We start from the raw sequence: 19,565 nt of genomic DNA, 5'->3' as shown, positions 1-19,565 counted from the left end.
AATAAGATTGAAAAACAGGAAATCCTTAGAGATAAATAGGTAAGGTTTTAAAGGTTGCACAAATTAGAAATCTCAGTATTCAACATTAGTGCATCTGAAGTATTTTGCATAAATTTGTACAATAAAGAATTGTGGCAAACCTGATGTCTGTTTGATAATCATAATTCCTTATATAAAAAAAGAAACTACAGCAGGTTTCCTCATGTCAAATTTTACACAAATTTTACACTCTAAAATTTAAACCCAGTGAGGACAAATAGTTGCATTAACAACTATTTGTTGTTTGTAAAATTTATTGGCTGCCCTTCTTACCCTGGGTTAACTCTGATACTATTAATGAGTGTCCAATTATTATTAAACTTACATATTTCAGAAGACATTAAAAGCTTGAAATATCTTATTTGAAATGTTTTGTTCCAGGTCTCTGGACTTTTTTGACCAATAGCTGTGTAAATTGGGGGAGGGGGGAACCTTTGGAATAGTTTCAGTGAATGCTGTGCCAAAATTGATCTCAAAATCTACTTTCATTTCCCAAAAGTCTTCTTTTGCAAAAGAATTTTCATCTTCTTTTCTTACAGCTTTGTCTTCATAGTATTTTTAATTTAGGTCATTACTGAAAGTTCATGTTTTTATTTCCTATTACGTCTTAGATTTGTTAAAATATAAATGTTTTAAATAAAAATAAAATCATACTGAAACCTCCCTGGCTGCCCCCATTTCTCAGGCTGAGAATGCCCAGTTGGAGAACTTTCCTCACAATGCCTTCTTCAGCTTGGGATTCAGCTGCACTGTGGGAAGCCAGGGAAGCTGCAGGCCACTGTACTGGCGATTGTATAATGAAATTGTGTATGAAAATATTCATACACATTTTTTGTCCAACTGAGTAAATACAAGAACCACAAGACTTTATCTTTTGTTTTGAAAGGTATTCTGAAAGCATATTCTCTTTAAGTTCAGTGAGAACTGTTTTTATGCATAATATGTATTTTTTTTTTACATATTTTAACAAATTATATAGGGTCAAACTTCATTAATAAAAAAATAAAGTTGGATTTTTTAAAAAATTTCTTTGAGAATTCTATTCATGTACTGGCCTCACACCCTACATATCTGGGTAAAACAGCTGCTTCTCTCATTTGAGAAGTTAATTCAGCACACATTTGTTACCCTGATACTGGAATCCTGGCCCTACATTGACTACTACTCCCACAGCTGTTATCTATTGGTTTAACACACACACACACACACACACTCCCTTCTTGGTTGGTAGCATAAATGATCACTGTCTGTACATTTATTTATGTACTATAGAAACAAAACTTCTATGTTGACACTCTCATTTTCTTCTTCAAAAGAGAAAACCTCCCATTAAAAACTGTACTGTAACTAAATTCTAATGTTCTCTTCCTTCCCCTGTCAGCTGTTTATCAGTTTCATCTGATCTTTTTTTGCTCTGAACTCTGCTCTGCACAGAAATGTGTTTCCGTGTACACAAATATCTGCAGTCAGCAAGGCACAGAAGCCACAAGTCAAAAGGAGTGTTTTGCTCCTTGCTTTCTGAGGAGGAGGAGTTTGTTTTAACCATAGAGATATAAGTCCATAAGCACCAAAAGACGTTTGTTTCCATCATTATCACGTTTTCTTTTCTTTTTTTTTAAAGGAACATTAAGGACATACAGTAGTGAGATTAGTGATTTTGGAAGAGAAGTTCCATTCTTTTCTAAGAATTTCTTATCATCAGAAAAACTGCAGTACAAAGCACACTGTCTTTCAGACACATTCTCCTCTCCAGTGTTTCTTAGCCTTCACTTAAAAGCACTTGCAGTTGTTTCTCCTTAAATGGGGATTGTTGGCTTAATGTTTTCCAGATGTCTTCAGCTATAATTCCCATGCGTCTTAAGTACAATGACCCAATAGTTTAAGGCAACTGTCGTCCATAACCTGAGAGCATTCCATTTCTTTCTTCCTTTCCTCCCGTTCTTTAGCGTCATCTGTGTTATCTTTCATTATTTTTCTATTCTCTTCTTTTCCTGGGTTTTCTCTTCTCTCTCTAAAAAAGGAAGGCTTACCTTTGCAAGAATGCCAAGGTGGAGGGAATTTCTGAGAGAAGCTGGATGGGGTGGAAATTGTTATGTCCCACCAATAGAGTATATAGCAGGTGACAAGGATCTATTTGCACTAAAGGCCATGAAACAAGACTAGAGACAGAAAAGGCTGAGATTTCCGACATATTGGCTCTAGGCGAGAGTAGCCTCTGCTTGTGCATTAAACATGAGGAGGGAGCTGGCCATCTGAACTCTTCTGTCCTTGGGGGTGGGGGGGCGCTGGTAATGGAAGGACCGCCAAACATCGCCATTGCAGTGCCTACGCTCCTTCTCTCTTCCTCGCTCCCCTCCCGCTTTTCAGAGGATGAGGAGGGGACGGTCACTTCTGCTCCTCACCCAAGCGGAGGACAGCTGCAGTCCTCGGTGGGAAGAAGGAGGGCCCAGACAGGCTCCAGGGCGACAGTTCTGTGGGGTGGAGACTGGCTTTGGCGGAGCCTCAAGCCCGTTTTTTTTGAAAGCGAAAGTGTCGTGGGCGCGCAGAGGCGTCTGAAAGGGCTTGCGCGACTGCGTGGGCGAAGAGGGCAAAAGGAGACCGAGGAGGGGGAAGGGAGAGGCCGGCGGTCTCTGTAGCCGTCTCTCCGAACGGAGGGGAGGAAGAGCAGTGGGAGCGTGAGTGTGGGTGGATGGTTGGGTGGGGGGTGTTTTCCGTTCCTCCACCACTGTTGTTTAACGTGAGGGACCGGGGATCCTGGAAACTGGCGAGGTGATGTGTTTCGGGCGGGGGACGGCGGCGGCGTTCCTGCTGCTGCCGCCGTCTCTGGAACCGCTGGAGAAGGAAGACGAGGAAGAGGCGGCGGCGGCGGGGGCTGGGGCTGGGATCAAGGATAGCTGCTGCCCGGCGGGCCCGGGCTCGGCGGCGACGGATGCCGCGGAGGGACGTGCGGCTGCCCGGTGTAGCTGCTCTTTTCTGGAAGAGGGCTGCCTTCGGAAAGACGGTGGGGACCGGCGACCGCGGAGGCCGAACCACAGAGGCGGCGACGATCTGGAGAAGCCACGGCAGCCCTGAAATGTATTCCCCTTTCCCTCTCCGTCAGCGGCCATGTTAACCACCAGGAAACCGTCTGCCAGTGTCGCTGGGGCTAGTGCCGGAGGGGCTGCCTCGGCCGCCGCTTGCCCAGCTGGTAAGTAGGGAAACGGCTAGCCGCAGCCGAAGCGGATTCGCCGCCTTGCCGCCTTTCTCCCCGGGATCCCCCGCTCCCCTCCTCCCATCCCAAGACCGGAGAAGGAGAGTCCGAGGGGGTGTGAGAGCGCGCGGCCGTCTGGGTGAAAGATAAACCGGCCCCCTCCCCGGCTGAAGCCCCTCTTGCCAAAGCGGGCAGCCTCGAACGGCCTCACTTTTAACCCCCGTTCTAAAATCTCCCGGAGGGGGTTCCTTGAGCTTCTCATTGACAAGCTTTTCAGCGGGAGAACAGGCAAGTTTAGGCAAACGAGAAGCGCTTCTTGCGCTGGTGTTTAGAAATGGTCTAGCAGGGGGGTCGTGGCTGGGGGAGCGGAGCCGAGTTCTCGCGCTCCTTCGCAAGAGGCAGAGAGGCCAGGCAGCGGGCAGGCTAGATTGGATGAGTACTGCAAAACTCCTCCATTTGCGGCCAGACTGGATTCCCCTTTACGCTCTTAAATGCTGGGGGTTAAGCATGGGTGGAAGGTTTATCTGGGTTAATGGGCGAACGTGTTCCCCCTTTATGGACACTCTTGATGTGGCCCCCCCCGCCCCGCTTCGACGCCTCGTTTGGGATCAACTCCTGCTGATCCCTCAGATGATACTGCAATGGCAGCCGGAGGAACAAGAGGAGGGGCGCTGGGGAAGGGACCACTTCGGCGCCACTTTTCATTCCCTCTGCCCCTTGTCTTCGATCCGGATCCTGCTCGGTCCCCCGTCGTTTTCAGCTGGTTTCTTTTGCCTCCCTCCGCAGGGAGCAGGGGAGGAGGAGAAAGTAGCCGCCAGTTCCAGTCTTCCCCGAGGATCGGGGCTGGACGGATTTCCCGGACGGGCGCTGGGACCAGACCGCCATCCCCGATCGCTTTGCCGCCGCTGAAGTCCAGCAGCGCAGCCCACACGGTGAGACTGTGGGTCAAGGGAGTGGGTTGGAGAAACGTATGGCTTGCGAGGAGACGTGGATTATCTCTTAACCCCTCCATTTCTGCTGCTCCGCCCTCCTTCTCGGCTCAAAATCCTGTGCCGGCCCCTTAAGCCCCCTTCCGTCCCCCTGCCTTTGCCATCCCACCCCAATTGCTCCTCCTCTCCCGGGTATTAATAGCAATAAATGTGCTAGGTACAGTCAGGCTGTCAGCCAGCCTGTCTGAGTAGGATCTGTGAATGAGTGAGCGAAGGCCAAACCAGCTGATTATGGAGGAGCCCTCTTAATTATCCCTGGCATGTCTCAACAGGTCCTGGTCCTGTTCCCCGTCTGGTTTCAGCAGGTACTTGGGCTAAGGAGAAGGAAAGGCAACTTTTAGAACCACTAAGGAATTTTCTGCCATGAAAGTAATGTGCAAATTAGGTGAGGGAAGTCGATGAAATGCAATTACGGTAGTTCCATGTTGTTGTATGAGGATGTAAATATGGGATTCCTTGCCTTCCTCCCTGGGAAAAACAGGGAGGGTCATATGTAGGAAGTACTGTTCATGCTTCTCAAATGAGAAATAAGTCTCTGGGTTATTGATACTGGAAGGCTAATGCAAGTTGAGCTCTGTGGAAATGAAATGAAACAAAACAAAATGATAAGTTGCCTTGCCTGGACAACAGGTCCTTGTAACCAACAAAATATATATAGCTTATATTTTATGTTTATAGTATGGGATATGGGATATATGCATATATCCCATATATGGATATACATAACACACAGAGAGAGAGAGAGAGTGAGAGTGAGAGAGAGAGAGACAGACAGACAGACAGACACACACACACACACACACACACAGAGCCAGAGGACCCAAGATTGAGGAAGATACATACCATTCACTTTTTTCTTTAATAACATTTCTGTTCAGTCTGTTGGGTAGTTTTCTTATTTTTTTTTTTAAACTGCTTTAAAAAGCAGTTCATTTTGTGATTAAGGGTGCTTTTCCTCAAAGTGAAAAATTAAAAGTGTTCCCTTAATTATCAATAACTCAGAAGAAAGGCCTGTTTTCAGGGGTACAAGTGCAGAGGCATTTAATGGGGAGCTGAGTGACCTTTACAATCTAACTAGATAACAGGTGTCTCTTGATGGTATTATTTAAAGGGCTGTGGTTTCTCACTTCCATTCATTGCCATTCTTCTACTAGAGATGGACCTACCCAGGCATAATGTTCTATTTAGGGTACTGAAGAAAAATACACTTGAATATATAGCTAGTTTGGTGGACATTATTTAACATCAGCTTTGAGCTTGAAAAAGAACGTAATTTGCACTTTATATGAAAGAATCCTATACATTTAATTCAAGTAAGTTTCTTTATGGGGAATACTTACAGATGCAATGGAACCTTATAGATGCTTATACCATAGATCTAACTGGACAGAATTGGAAGGCAGTTACACATTCTTAATTGTGGCTAAAATCATTACTTCTAAAATACCATAAGATTTTAGGAATCACACTTATTTACAAATGGCATTTCCCTTTACCTGAAAGGCTCATTTTCTCCAATATGCATGGAAAACTGGTTGTTGCTGTGGGAAGAGGACAAACAATCTGCCTCATTTGGGACTCTCTTTTTATTAGCTTATATACTTTGTATTGAACGCTTATCCTAAAAATCAGTAGCAGAATTAATCTAGTAAAACTTTCATGTATTAAGAGGTAGTTACAACAAAAGAGAAAAGCTATGCGAATTCCTATATTTATTGCTGTACTGATTTCATATGCTCCCGTGGTGTTCATTATCAGCTTTAGAATCTAATAATATTACTATGCACATATTCAGCAGGAATTGCACTTATGTCATAAGGTGGCTAGAGGTAATTAAGAAATGCTGTCTCATCAGACGTGCTACTATGTATGTATGCATAAGTAGATGTAAATATATAAATGTATGACAAGCAAAGTGCTGTTGGACTGGCAATGGGGGAGACTGATTCAAAACCACCCTCAATCGGTTCAAAACACACTCTATGTGGTGTTGCAGGGGGGAAAAATAGAAGGCAGGAAAGCTAATAAGCTACCATAACCTCCTGGATAAAAAACAGGATATGTAACAAAAATATTTTAAAATGTGCATGAACAAGTTATGTACCTATTGCATAAATCCAGTGAAAAGGTTATAACCAGTGTATATTCAAAAAGAATAAATACTGTATTTTCCGGCGTATAAGATGATTGGGCGTATAAGACGACCCCCGAATTTTCCTGTTAAAATATAGGGTTTGGGCTATACTCGCCGTATAGGACTACCCCTCTTCCAATGCACACCAAATAAAAATTAAAAAACATCAACTGGCTCACCCACAATGTAAAAGCAGCTGTGCTAGAACCAAAATGGCCCCTGCAACAAGCAGGAACCTCACACAGCCACAAAAAGCCCAAAAAAACAACTTTCACACTTTACACACACACAACACAACATAACACAACTAGCTCACCCACAATGTAAAAGCAGCTGTTCTTGACCCAAAATGGCCCCTGCAACAAGCAGGAACTTCACACAGCCACAAAAAGCCCAAAAAAACAACTTTCACACTTTACACACACACAACACAACACAACACAACTGGCTCACCCACAATGTAAAAGCAGCTGTGCTAGACCCAAAATGGCCCCTGCAACAAGCAGGAACTTCACACAGCCACAAAAACCCAACTTTCACACTTTATGCACACAAAATTCCACAATTCCATTGTGAGATTTTGTGTATTTGTGTAGTTAGAGTGAAACACTACAGAAACATACTAAATCTCAGAAAGCTGCACAAATATTATTTTATTTTATTTTATTTTTATATGAAAGCTAAATTTAAAACTTCCTAAACTTTAAATGGCTAGGTCTAAAAAAGAACAACTAAAAAAACCCCCAATTAACTATTTTTTTTAAAGATCCCAAAGGGGAAAAAATCTTACCCAATAGAACAGGGGTCCCCAACATTGGCAACTTTAAGACTTGTAGACTTCAACTCCCAGAATTCCTCAGCCAGCTTTGTTTTGCTGGCTGAGGAATTCTGGGAGTTGAAGTCCACAACTCCCTGCCTGCTTGATTGCAGGCAGGGATTGCTTGCTGATGGAATGGATTCAGGCAAGCGAAGCAAGGCAAGCGTTGCGACTAGCAGCTAAGGTAAGCAAGCTGGAGGGGGAAAACTTTTTTCCTTCTCCATGGCTCTGGCGATCCCAGCTGAGTTGCCTAATTAGCAGATCGTCAGAGCTTGGATCGCCAGAGCCATTTAAGGCTCGTCAGAGCCTTTTGGGCTGGTCTGCCTGGTTACAGGAGAATGACACCCGGCGTATAAGACGACCCCCGACTTTTGAGAAGATTTTCATGTGTTAAAAAGTCGTCTTATACGCCGGAAAATACGTTAATATGTAAACTTGAAACTTGTTCTTGATTTTCCCAAGTTTTCTTAACTGTCTCAGAATCCTATTATTATCAAAGTTTTCTGTGAGAATATTTCTGATCTATTTTTATCTCTTTTCAATATGTCTAGCTCATCTTACATAATAATCTGACCATGTTAATACATGTTTGTCCTAGATATGCACATTTGGAAAGGCTGATATATCACAAGGAAATACACTATGAAACACAGACTTTCCATTATATAAAAGTAACTTAGTAAATTTTGCCTCTTTAGTGGGATAGGTTCTTCCTTGATTTGTCTCCTAAATAAGACTCTCTGAGAGTTTGAAGACACAACAGAAGATTTTTCAGATGCTCAAGTGAGCATGTGTGTGGAAGTGTATATACTGTATAGTAAGGGCTGGCTTGTGTTTTCTATTTATGGCAGTTTGTGCTACTAAGCAGATGTATTGATGGCTGTTACAAGTGGAGTAAACTTAGGCTACACAGCTTCTTTCCAGAGTCCAGACCTTACCATCTCCATTACAATGTAACTTCAATTTACTTCCCTGAGAAGCTCATCAAGTTTCAGACTCTTCTATTTCTTTGTTGCTATACTTCATGACATTCATTTCTAATTCAGCTCTTTTTTCTTACTTACCTTGATCCAGTGGGCAGAATCCTGTGTTTGGTCTCTGGTAAAATGGTTCAGTTAAAATGGATAATTAAAATCAAATCAAATCTTTATTAACATCATAAACCAGTAGTATGGGTCATTATCTCTTTCTTCTCCACTGCTTTTGGTACAATCGCACAAAGATGTCATTCTGCCTCTTATTTGTTTACATAGGGTGCAGTCTGAAACTGAGTCTGGTCACCGATTCATCTGGCCCAGTCCTGTGAACATTTATGTGCTTCAGGATTTCAGTAGCTGCCCCAACACAAAATCCTTGCGTTCTTCTGCATTTAAAGCCCTTACTATACTCAAGTAATGACTTCCCCTATATTCCCTCTTCTACTTGTGAATACTACAATACCTATTTTCCCTTTGGACAATTGTATTGTTTTATGCTCATTGTTCTCAGTGATATTTATGAGAAAATTTCTGTGAAGGTATTCTTTTTGAATGCCATTGTTGAAACCTTTCCCTCAGTCCTGATTTTTTTTCTTTTATCTCTGTCAGTGTACTAAATTAAAAAACACTGGAGCCATTTCAAAAAACATTACACACATGGACTTACTCTAGTATCACACCATAAGGCCTAACTGTTTTTAAAAAGCAGCTATCTGATGGTGATTAACATGGAATATGTGACCTATTGCTTTGGTGTGAGGACATTTTGTGCTGACTGTCATCTGTTAAGGCAGATGTTCAAGGTGAAGGTGAGGCATGGAACAGAAAGAAGCTGCCAAATCCATAATCAACAAACTACTCAGCTCTCAGTAGCAAAAAACTACCAGCACCTCTGATCATTGTACTGTATGGCTGATAGGAGTTTGATACCCAAGACTATAATGAGGTTCCTAAATCTCATTAATGCTTGGTCACTTGACCTGAATGTAAAAAGAAATAAATTCTGCTTTACAAACTATAGAGAATGGATTTTTACATCAGCCCAACCCAACCCAATCACAATAAGACTTAACATTATTCAGTGTAAGCACACAACAGTGTCCTCATCATCTTTAAATCATTTACAATATGCTTGTACTGAGTAAGAAGTTTTCGGCGTTGCCAGATCATGTTTTAATTTTATTTCAAACATGATTCAAAAAACAAAGATTAATTTATTTTAACATCTATGCAGGTAGCAACAGTTTTCTTATATAAAAATGTTTATGAAATAGAATATATAATTATCTATTACTATAACATAAATACATCAGATTGCAATTAAATCACACTTCTATACAACCTAAAAACACAATCTAAAACTTCTGGATTTAGATCATTTACATTTATTATAATATCATCAAAAAGTTATGCCTTCTTGGAAACACAGAACAGATTTTGATCCTGGATAGCAATTGTAACAAACTTTTTTTTTCTATAAATACAAGCAAAGTAAGTAGTACTGTTTAGGATTAAAACTGCAATCCCATGCTCATTTATTCAGAATATCCATTGTTCAATGTGAGATTTATTTCCAAGTGAATATGCACATAATTAAGTTACAACAATTGCCTAGAACTTTTTAGAGGCAGGGAGTAATGGAAATGAGCCACATGATATTTTTCCATGGGAAAAAATGTGAATGCTTTTCATTTGACTAGCAGTTGCATTCACAATCTGAGAATGAAAACTCTATGAAACTCATTAGAAGGCATAAAGTGGAAGTGCACAAGAATATCGGAGATAATAGATTATCCTAATACTTGTTGTCATTGGTTGAATAGGAGATCATGATCTATATTGATCTATCCTATCTAGATCCGTTCCAGTCGGGTTTCAGGCCTGGACACAGCACGGAAACGGCATTGGTCGCGTTGGTTGATGATCTCTGGAGGGCTCGGGACAGGGGTTGTTCCTCTGTTCTGGTCCTGTTAGACCTCTCAGCGGCTTTTGATACCATCGACCATGGTATCATGCTGCACCGGTTGGAAGAGTTGGGGATGGGGGGCACCGTATTACGGTGGTTCTCCTCCTTTCTCTCCGACCGGTCGCAGTTCGTGTTGGCAGGGGGGCAGAGGTCGACCTCAAGGCCTCTTATATGTGGAGTGCCTCAGGGGTCGGTCCTCTCGCCCCTCCTGTTCAACATTTATGTGAAGCCGCTGGGCGAGATCATCCGTGGCTTTGGGGTGAGATACCACCAGTACGCTGATGACACCCAGCTGTACATCTCCACCCCAGGCCACCCCAACGATGCCCTTGAAGTGATGTCCCAGTGCCTGGAGGCTGTGCGGATCTGGATGGGGAGGAACAGGCTCAGGCTCAACCCTTCCAAGACTGAGTGGCTGTGGCTCCCGGCATCCCGATATAGTCAGTTGACTCCATCACTGACTATTGGGGGCTAGTCGTTGGCCCCCACAGAGAGGGCTCACAATCTGGGAGTCCTCCTGGATAGGCAGCTGTCCTTGGAGGAACATCTGACGGCTGTAACCAGGGGGACCTTTTGTCAGGTTCGCCTGATCCGCCAGTTGCGGCCCTTTCTTGATCGGGATTCCCTGTGCACAGTCACTCATGCCCTTGTCACCTCTCGCCTTGACTACTGCAACGCTCTCTACATGGGGCTCCCCTTGAGGAGCACCCGGAGGCTTCAACTGGTCCAGAATGCAGCAGCGCGGGTAGTGACGGGAGCAGCCTGGCGCTCCCATGTAACACCGCTCCTGCGCAAGCTGCACTGGCTCCCAGTGGTCTTCCGGGTGCGCTTCAAGGTGTTGGTTATCATCTTTAAAGCGCTCCATGGCATAGGGCCTAGCTATCTTCGAGACCGCCTGCTGCCACCGACTATCTCCCATCGACCCGTGCGCTCCCACAGAGAGGGCCTCCTCGGGGTGCCATCAGCCAAACAGTGCAGGCTGGTGACCCCCAGGGGGAGGGCCTTCTCTGTGGGGGCACCTACTCTCTGGAATCAATTGCCTCCAGAGATAAGGAGAATCCAAGACCTCGGTGCCTTCCGCCGTGCCCTTAAAACCTTCCTTTTCCAGCAAGCCGGGCTCGCCTAATTTTTTAAGTGTTTTTAAGTGTTTTGTTTATTGTTTTTAATTAATGGGGCCAAATTTATATATGTATATTTTAACTGTATTTTAATATTTGTACTTGATGTTTTTACTTGGCTGTTCACCACCCTGAGTCCTCAGGGAGAAGGGCGGTATACAAATTCAAAATAAAAAAAAATAAAAATAAAAATATATATCAGATAGAATTTTGACATCATTTTATTCCTATTTAGTTTTCCACTTTGACAATGTTCTATCCAGGGATTCCCCATTCCCTTTTCTTCCCATTTCTCCACCCACCCACCCACCCCAATTCAATATTTTGTGACATTCTGTTTCCAGTAGGCCTTAGTGGGCTGTATACAGTTACCCATCTGAAGGGAGAATAAGACATGATGATAAATCGTTTATTTATTTATTGAAAATAATTTACTGTGCCTAACCACTGAAGTTATTTTATTCCTCCCTGTTTCCTGTTACATAAAAAAGTTAACTTGATTACCTGTTCCTCCTTTGGTCTGTAGAGACTAAAAGTGGGCAAATACTTGGGACTTGAGCTGGAACAAACCAGTGCATTCCAGGGGTTCTGACAAATTGCTTGACAGGCCAACCCTGGTTCCCCAAGTACTGAAAGCTTTGGTTGTTATGAATTAGGCAGGCAAATAGGACAAGTAACAAGGCTGGTAGATGTCCCCTTCTTCCCCTCAGTGGCTCCCAGGATGGTATAGCCCACCCATCATCTTCCCATTGCCTTCTTTCTTTCCCTTCCTCCCCCTCCTTCACTACTCCTACTGCTGTTTACTACTCCACCTGCCTCCAATTTTCCCAGGACCTTCTTTCCCTCTCCTCAATTGCATTGTATATTCTCCCCAGTCACCTTTTTCCAATCTTCCCAGCATCTTCCTTGTCACCCCTCTATTGCTGCCAGTGTCCCAGCACAGCCTATCCTGTTGGGCCTACTCTACTAACCTACGCTTACTTTCTTTTTTCTCAGCTCTCTTTGCTAATATCCCAGTCCAATACATCCCTCTGTCCCTACTCCCAGTCTTCCCAGTGCTGTCCCTCCCCTCATTTCTTCCTTCCAAAGCCATTCATATCGCAGGCATTTTCCTTCCTGCTCTTAGCTTAAGCAAAATAGTTCCCTTATGGTCTATGCATGGCAACACGTGCTTTCAATTCTTGATCAAACCACCCAAAAACAGCTGTTCTGGCATGGACTCCTTCATACACAAAATGTTTTGCTTACCCTGATAGACAAAAGAAATGTGTTTAGTATTTTTCTTTGTATAATATAAAATTAAATTATATTAATTTTGTTGCTCATATTACAGAGTTTATTGCCCTATTATATATGAATTCCATTTTTAATTTTATTTTAAAAGAAATCTGATTCATTTTTAAAATCCAATTATTATTCATTACTCATTTTTTAAAAAAGAAAATCCTTTATATATGGTAAAAAAAGTCCAACTATGAGTAATCAAGTATGACAATAAAAAGAACCTACCTTGCATTGTTTATATACAAACACTACCTTATACCATTGTTTCTTTTACCCTTGTTAACCAAATAATCATAGTTGCCTGAGTTCACACAAATCACTCAACCATCCCCAACTTACAACAGTTCATTTAGTGATGGTTTGAAATTACAATAGCACTGAAAAAATGACTTATGATCAATTTTCACACTTATGACCGTTGAGCATCCGCATGGTCGTGTGATTTACATTCGGATGCTTGACAACTGACTCATGTTTGTGATGGCTGCAGTGTCCTGGGGTTGTGTGATCAGTTTTTGCAAACTTCTGACAAGCAAAGTCAATGAGAAAGCCCGATTCACTTAACAACAACCCTGTTACTAATTTAACAACTGCAGTGATTCACTTAACAAATCAGGCAAAAAAAGGTCATAAAATGGGGCAAAACTCACTTAACAAATTTCTCACTTAGCAACTTAAAGTTTGGCTCAATTGTGGTAACCCACAGTCATTTGAAACTCTGTTACAACGTATGTCAGGTCACAGTCGCTGAGTTTACAATTATGCTAAACCACAATTTGTTTCAATCTTAGCACATCGAGTAAATGCACATAATTCTGAGTCATAGTCATGGTTTACTAAATCCAAGATAATAAAGAGAAAAGGACAATAAATATGGGCTACACAATATGGGAAATAAATTACTTAATATCATTTAGTGTATAATCATTTAAACCATTTAGGATAGGATAGGATAATTTTATTTCTATACCGCCCCTCTCCCGAAGAACTCGGGGCGGTGTACAGCCACGTAAAAACACAATACAAATATCACAATTTAAATTTAAAAAATTATTAAAAGTATTACATTTAAGGCCAATTAGCTAAAAAACCCAAAAAATTAAGAATTCCTAATTTAAAACTCAAATTATGAAGCTAGCCCTGCCTGTCGGAAGAGCAGGGTCTTAAGAGCACAGCGGAACACTCGGAGGTCAGAGACCTTGCGTATGTCCGGGGGCAGTTCATTCCAAAGGGCAGGGGCTCTCACAGAGAAGGCTCTCCCCCTGGGTGTCACCAGCCGACATAATTTGGCCAACGGCACCCAGGAGTCCCTCTCTGTGGGAGCGAACTGGTCGGTGGGAGGCTATCGGTGGCAGAAGGCGGTCTTGTAGGTACCCAGGTCCTGAGCCATGGAGTGCTTTAAAGGTGGTAACCAATACCTTGAATCGCACCCGGAAGACCACTGGGAGCCAGTGCAGCTCGCACAGGAGAGGTGTTACATGGGCGCAACGAGTTGCACCCATAATTACCCGCGCGGCCGCATTCTGGACCAGTTGGAGCCTCCGAGTATTCCTCAAGGAGAGCCCCATGTAGAGAGCATTACAGTAGTCCAGCCAGGAGGTAACAAGGACGTGAGTGACTGCACAAGGCGTCCCAGTCCAGAAAGGGACGCAACTGGCAAATCAGGTGAACCTGATAGAAAGCCCCCCTGGCAACGGCCGTCATATGCTCTTCTAAAGACAGCCATGCATCCAGGACGACGCCCAGATTGCGAGCCCTCTCTGTGGGGGGTAGATTCATCCCCTATAGACAGCGATGGCGTCAGCTGACTATACCGGGATGCCGGTAGCCACAGCCACTCGGTCTTGGAAGGGTTGAGTCTGAGCCTATTTCTCCCCATCCAGACCCATATGGCCTCCAGGCAGCAGGATATCATGTCAAGGGCATCATTGGGGTGGTCTGGGGTGGAGATGTACAGCTGAGTGTCATCAGCATACTGATGTACCCTCATCCCAAAACCACGGATGATCTCGCCCATCGGCTTCACATAAATGTTGAACAGAAGGGGCGAGAGGACCGACCCTTGTGGCACCCCCCAAGCGAGGCGCCTCGAGGTCGACCTCTGCCCCCCTGCCAACACAAATTGCGAGCGGTCAGAGAGGGAGGAGGAGAACCACCGCAACACAGTGCTCCCATTCCTAACCCCCTCAACCGCTGCAGCATGATACCATGGTTGATGGTATCAAAAGCCGCTGAGAGATCTAATAGGACCAGAACAGAGGAACAACCTCTGTCCCGAGCCCTCCAGAGATCATCCATCAATGCGACCAATGCCATTTCCGTGCTGTACCCCTGTCTGAAGCCCGACTGGTAAGGGTCCAGATAGACAGCTTCATCCAGGTACTAGGGGAGCTGTCGTGCCACCACACTCTCAACAACCTTCACCACAAAGCGAAGGTTGGAGGCTGGACGGTAATTTGCTAATACAGCCGGGTCCAGGGAAGGCTTCTTGAGGAGGGGCTCACCACCGCCTCCTTCAAGGCGGCAGGAAAGGTCCCCTCACTCAGAGAAGCATTTATAATCTCCTGGAGCCAGCCTCGTGTAACCTCCCGGGAGGCCAATACCAACCAGGAGGGACACGGGTCCAATAAACGTGGCAGCACTAAGCCTACCCAGAATCCTGTCCATGTCCTCGGGAGCCACAGGGTCAAACTCTTCCCAGATAATGTTCTCAAGGCCTACCCCCATCTCCCCCCCTGGACTCACCCAGTCGGAGTCCAAGCCTTCCCTAATCCAAGCGACTTTATCATGCAGGAACTGCACAAACTCCTCATCTCGACCCTGCAAGGGGTCTTCCCGCACTCCCCCCCCCTGATGAAGGGAACGGGTCACCCTAAACAGAGCAGCTGGGCAGTTCTCTGCAGATGCGATAAGAGCGGAAAAATAGTTAGATTTTGCCACTTTTATCGCCACTAGGTACGTCTTGATATAAGACCTCACCAGTGTTCGGTCGGATTCAGATTGACTAGTCCTCCAGACACTCTCTAGGCATCTTTTCCGATGTTTCATCTCTCTCAGCTCCTCGGAGAACCAAAGAGCCAATTGAGATCGACATCGGGTCAGAGGCTGCAAAGGCACGACGTGGTCTAAAGCCCGGGCGGCCACTAGGTCTTCAGTCGAGTCGTGTGCCAGAGTCTCAGGAAATGGCCCAAGCTCCGTCAGGAACCTATCAGGTGATATTTACTGGTGGTGATAATTACTACAGATCTTATTGAATCCAATATGTATGACAAAAAAGTTGGTAGAAAGGAACTACTTGCCTTCTCCTTCCCATGCCTCCCATTCCATCCCTGAAAATGGTACATAGGTTTGGGGAACAGTGATGAATTGGGAAGGCAGTAGAGTGATGTAGGGGATTCTCCAAAATTGACTCAAGCACAATTTTTGATAGACTGCCTCAGGCATTGCTATTGCAAGGAAGGGACAAGGAAGTTCACCTTCATTGCCTCATTGAAATTGCCTAAATTTGCATCCAATCCATATTAATTATCATCATCCACATTATCATTTATATTGTATGTTTCCTTCAAGGTGGCATACATTGTTATCATCACAATAGCTCTATACAGTTGTTTAGGATGAGAACTATTAACTGCCCCAAGGGCCACTCAGTGAGCTTTGTGGCTGATTGGGAATTTAAATCCAAATTTCCTTAGCCTTAATCTAATATGTTTATGTGATGTTATTCATTGTAGGAGGCAACATACTCATATTGGGTTAACGTTTTTCTGCTAGTTTTGTTCTTTGTGGTTCATTGTGGACATTAAAGAAAGGACAGCATATTTGATCCAAGTAACAGTCATATTTTGGTCATTCTGAAATCAGTGAGGTATGTTTGTCATTTCAGTGGGACCAACATGTGATATAGTCTGTACAAACCAGCACCTTTCAACATGAATACATTTGAAGAGAAAATTATTGCCTTTGCAAATCTAAAATTGACAGAATGAAGTTGTTGGTTCTACTATATTCGTGATGGCGAACCTATGGTATGCGTGCCGGAAGTGGCACACAGAGCCATCTCTCCAGGCATGCAAGCCGTCGCCCGTTGCTCTTTCAGGTTCCAGTGTGCCAGCCAGCTGGTCTTCACGCGTGTGGGAGCACCAGAAACCGGAAGAGCAGCTGTCCGGTGCGCATGCATGCACCAGGAAGATGATCTTCCAGTTCCCAGCGTGCGCATGCGCACCATCCACCTGGTCTTCTGGTTTCTGGTGCACATGTATGCATGAAGACAGCTGGCCAGTGCACATGTACGCTCCATAAACCGGAAGATCATCTTCCCAGTGTGCACTCGTGCACCGGGCGGCTGCTCTTCTGGTTTCTGGCATGCGCATGCACACCGGCCAGCTGGCCTTCACGCACTCATGCGCACCAGAAAACAGAAGACCACGTGGCTAGTGCACTGGGCGGCTCTCACACATGCGCTCCCATTTCAGTACTCAGTGCCGAAAAGGTTCGCAAACACTGTTCTATATAATTGGTTGTATTTTCTAGTTCATTGTGTCATTTAGGGTAGAGATGGATGATTTGCATTTTTGCATGTAACTGACTAACAAAAAGATCTGTGCAGTGCTTTTGAGTTGAATGGGAAAAGAAGCTTCCAAGGTTGCACATGTAACTCATTAAAGCAACTGCACTTTTCCCTGTGCTTATGAGGCTACTCTTTGCAGCTACAGTGAGATCCCAGGAAAAGACTTGAGTTTTCCATAGGTGCTATGCACACTAGGAACCATCTTTTCTCCATATGAAAAACATTCATTCATAGCCTGAGTAGTAAAATATTTGAGATGAATAAGTCTGAATTGCAGCACATTTGTTTTAGTGGCATTTGGAAAGAGCATCAACAGCAAATTAGCAATACGAATGACAGGGGCCTATCTACATTTTCCTTCTTTGCACTCAGATTTATCAGAAAATAAAATAAAATAAACATCTGAGGAGCCCATTGGGAGCTTTGTCGGCTCCCCGGACCATCCCAGCTCTGAGGGGGATGACGTCGGGACAGCGGTGGGTGACGGAGGGGAGCGGCGCCGGCGGCCGCGGGCGATCATGGCAGCGGCAGCTCCTGGACGACGTTGGCGTTGTGAGGCCCCTACGGAGGTTCCCCATGCCCCTGGATGCCTCGAGGTGGATCTCTGGAGGCAGGGGGCGGCTGGGGACGTCCGTGGGGGGGCCGATGGCGACGATGATGATGGGGACTGCGGAGGCCGCGGCGGTGACCATGGCGAGGGCGCCTAAGGTTGGGGCGGCTCCCAAGGGCCTACAGACTTCCAAACAGATGGCACAGGACCCTTCAGCAGTGGATTTAGATCTGATTTCGGGGTGACTGGAGAGTATGTGACCCTTGGGGGAAGAGTTACCTCCAGGGAGACCCAGAGACCCCCCCCCAGGGTGAGCTGGATATGGGGGGATGAAATAGGGGAGCTTTACCCACTAGAATGGAAGGTTGAGGGTTACTGGGGCTGGAAAATGACTACAAACTTATGCGGTTTGAATCCCTCCCCTCCTCCTTCCTTCGGACTGAGTTTTGGCCTATTGGCCTATTACGATCATAGCTTCCCGTCCATCTTGGCCTGCTGAACTACTCCTAATTTTTCCCCACTTCCATCTGGCCTGTCTGGATTCCCTACCATGTAGAACTTCTTTGACGAACATTTATGAACTTAAACCTCCTCTGAGCTGGATATTAGATTCCCTGATGCCGCTAATCCCAGGAGGGATACTGGTTCTATGGACATAAGGCCCGAGGAGGCGGAATATGGCTATCCTCACCCCTGAGCTTTCTATCAAAGTCTCCATGGATTGGCCTTGGTGAGAGACGGCCACCCTGGAAACTTTTGCAGTCGAATGATATGCACCTCCTTAGCCACTGTCGTGAGAGGACAGTGGAGCTTGGCGGCCTGACCATGGACTGGAATTTTCCCTATGTCTGTAACATCAGCGGTCCCCCACCCTTGGACTGTTTCCCCTGATGACTATATGTATTCGGTGTCGGAACTCCTCGCCCTGCGAGATTCTCCCCTCTCGCAGGTTTGGCCCCCCACATTATCGAGGGCCTATCTCGATGACGGACTTTGGAGTCCGGAGAGATGGCATGGAACAAGGAAGAATTTATGGGGCTTTTTAGGGAATTTTTTAAAGATTTTAAGGGGTTCTGGGGGGGTTGTAATTATTCTTTTAAAGATACTGGGAAGACGACTATGGCGGAGGGGGGGGGAAATCCACCAGGGTCAGAGCCTTGCCCGGCACAGAGTAACGATCTGGGGGGCACCAGACGAGGGATTGGGAAAGGGATGGGGGACGATATCTATGAGGGCTGTACCATCAGCACGGTAGATGGGAGGGGCAGATATGGCGGGAGCAGGGGACCACATCAGGTGTTGGGGGCTCGCAATCGCTGTCTGAGAGCAATTGCTTGCCCCCGTCCCCAAGGATCTGCTCGGATACTAGGTGGCTTGGATACTCAGGAGCTGGGCCTTCGGCTGATGCTGTGCAATGCCAGGTCCGTGGTCAATAAGGCCCCCCTCATTCATGATCTTATACAAGAGGGAGGAGCGGACCTGGCGGGTATTACGGAGACCTGGTTGGGCCCGGTGGGTGGCGTCACTCTGGTTGAAATGTGCCCAGCAGGCTTCAGAGCATTCCATCAGCCAAGGGCCCAGGGGAGGGGCGGGGGTGGCGGTTATTATTAACAAGGATCTGGGTCCGAGGGAGACCACTGTGCCTCAGATAGCCGGATGTGAGTCCCTCCTTGTGAGGTGGGGCTGTGGGGTCCAGATGTGCTTGTTGCTTACGTACCTGGCTCCCTGCCACGTGGCAACAGCCCTACCTGAGCTACTCGATGTGATAGCCATGGTGGCAGTAGATACACCCAGGCTTTTAGTCATGGGTGATTTCAACTTGTCATCCGTTGGTGAAACGTCTGAGGTGGCTCGGGAGTTCATGGCTTCCATGATGGCCATGGACCTGACCCAGTTAGTTCATGGCCCTACTCACAGGGGAGGTCACACTC

General features: G+C 45.4%; 1 protein-coding gene across 3 annotated transcripts in view; it reads left to right on the top strand.

The window, feature by feature from the left end:
• The first annotated feature begins 2,305 nt into the window (after window positions 1-2,305).
• The window catches only part of DYRK2 (dual specificity tyrosine phosphorylation regulated kinase 2), a 28,295-nt gene continuing 11,035 nt past the window's right edge, over window positions 2,306-19,565 (top strand). Inside the window, exons 1-3 of one of the 3 annotated variants that reach the window (XM_087873160.1) lie at window positions 2,560-3,226; window positions 4,016-4,161; window positions 15,572-15,726. In XM_087873160.1, the coding sequence (XP_087729286.1) occupies window positions 15,697-15,726 (30 nt within the window). In that variant the 5' untranslated portion in view covers window positions 2,560-3,226; window positions 4,016-4,161; window positions 15,572-15,696. Of the gene's footprint in view, window positions 3,227-4,015; window positions 4,162-15,469; window positions 15,727-19,565 lie in introns of all 3 variants that reach the window. The other 2 variants (XM_087873159.1, XM_034403164.3) reach the window with 2 other exon arrangements.

The sequence above is a fragment of the Pantherophis guttatus genome, chromosome 7, assembly GCF_059756535.1.
Source record: "Pantherophis guttatus breed Tessera chromosome 7, ASM5975653v1, whole genome shotgun sequence".
Classification (NCBI taxonomy): domain Eukaryota; kingdom Metazoa; phylum Chordata; class Lepidosauria; order Squamata; family Colubridae; genus Pantherophis; species Pantherophis guttatus.
The sequence above is the reverse complement of the archived record's forward strand: the minus strand, read 5'-3'. Positions and strand labels throughout refer to the sequence as shown.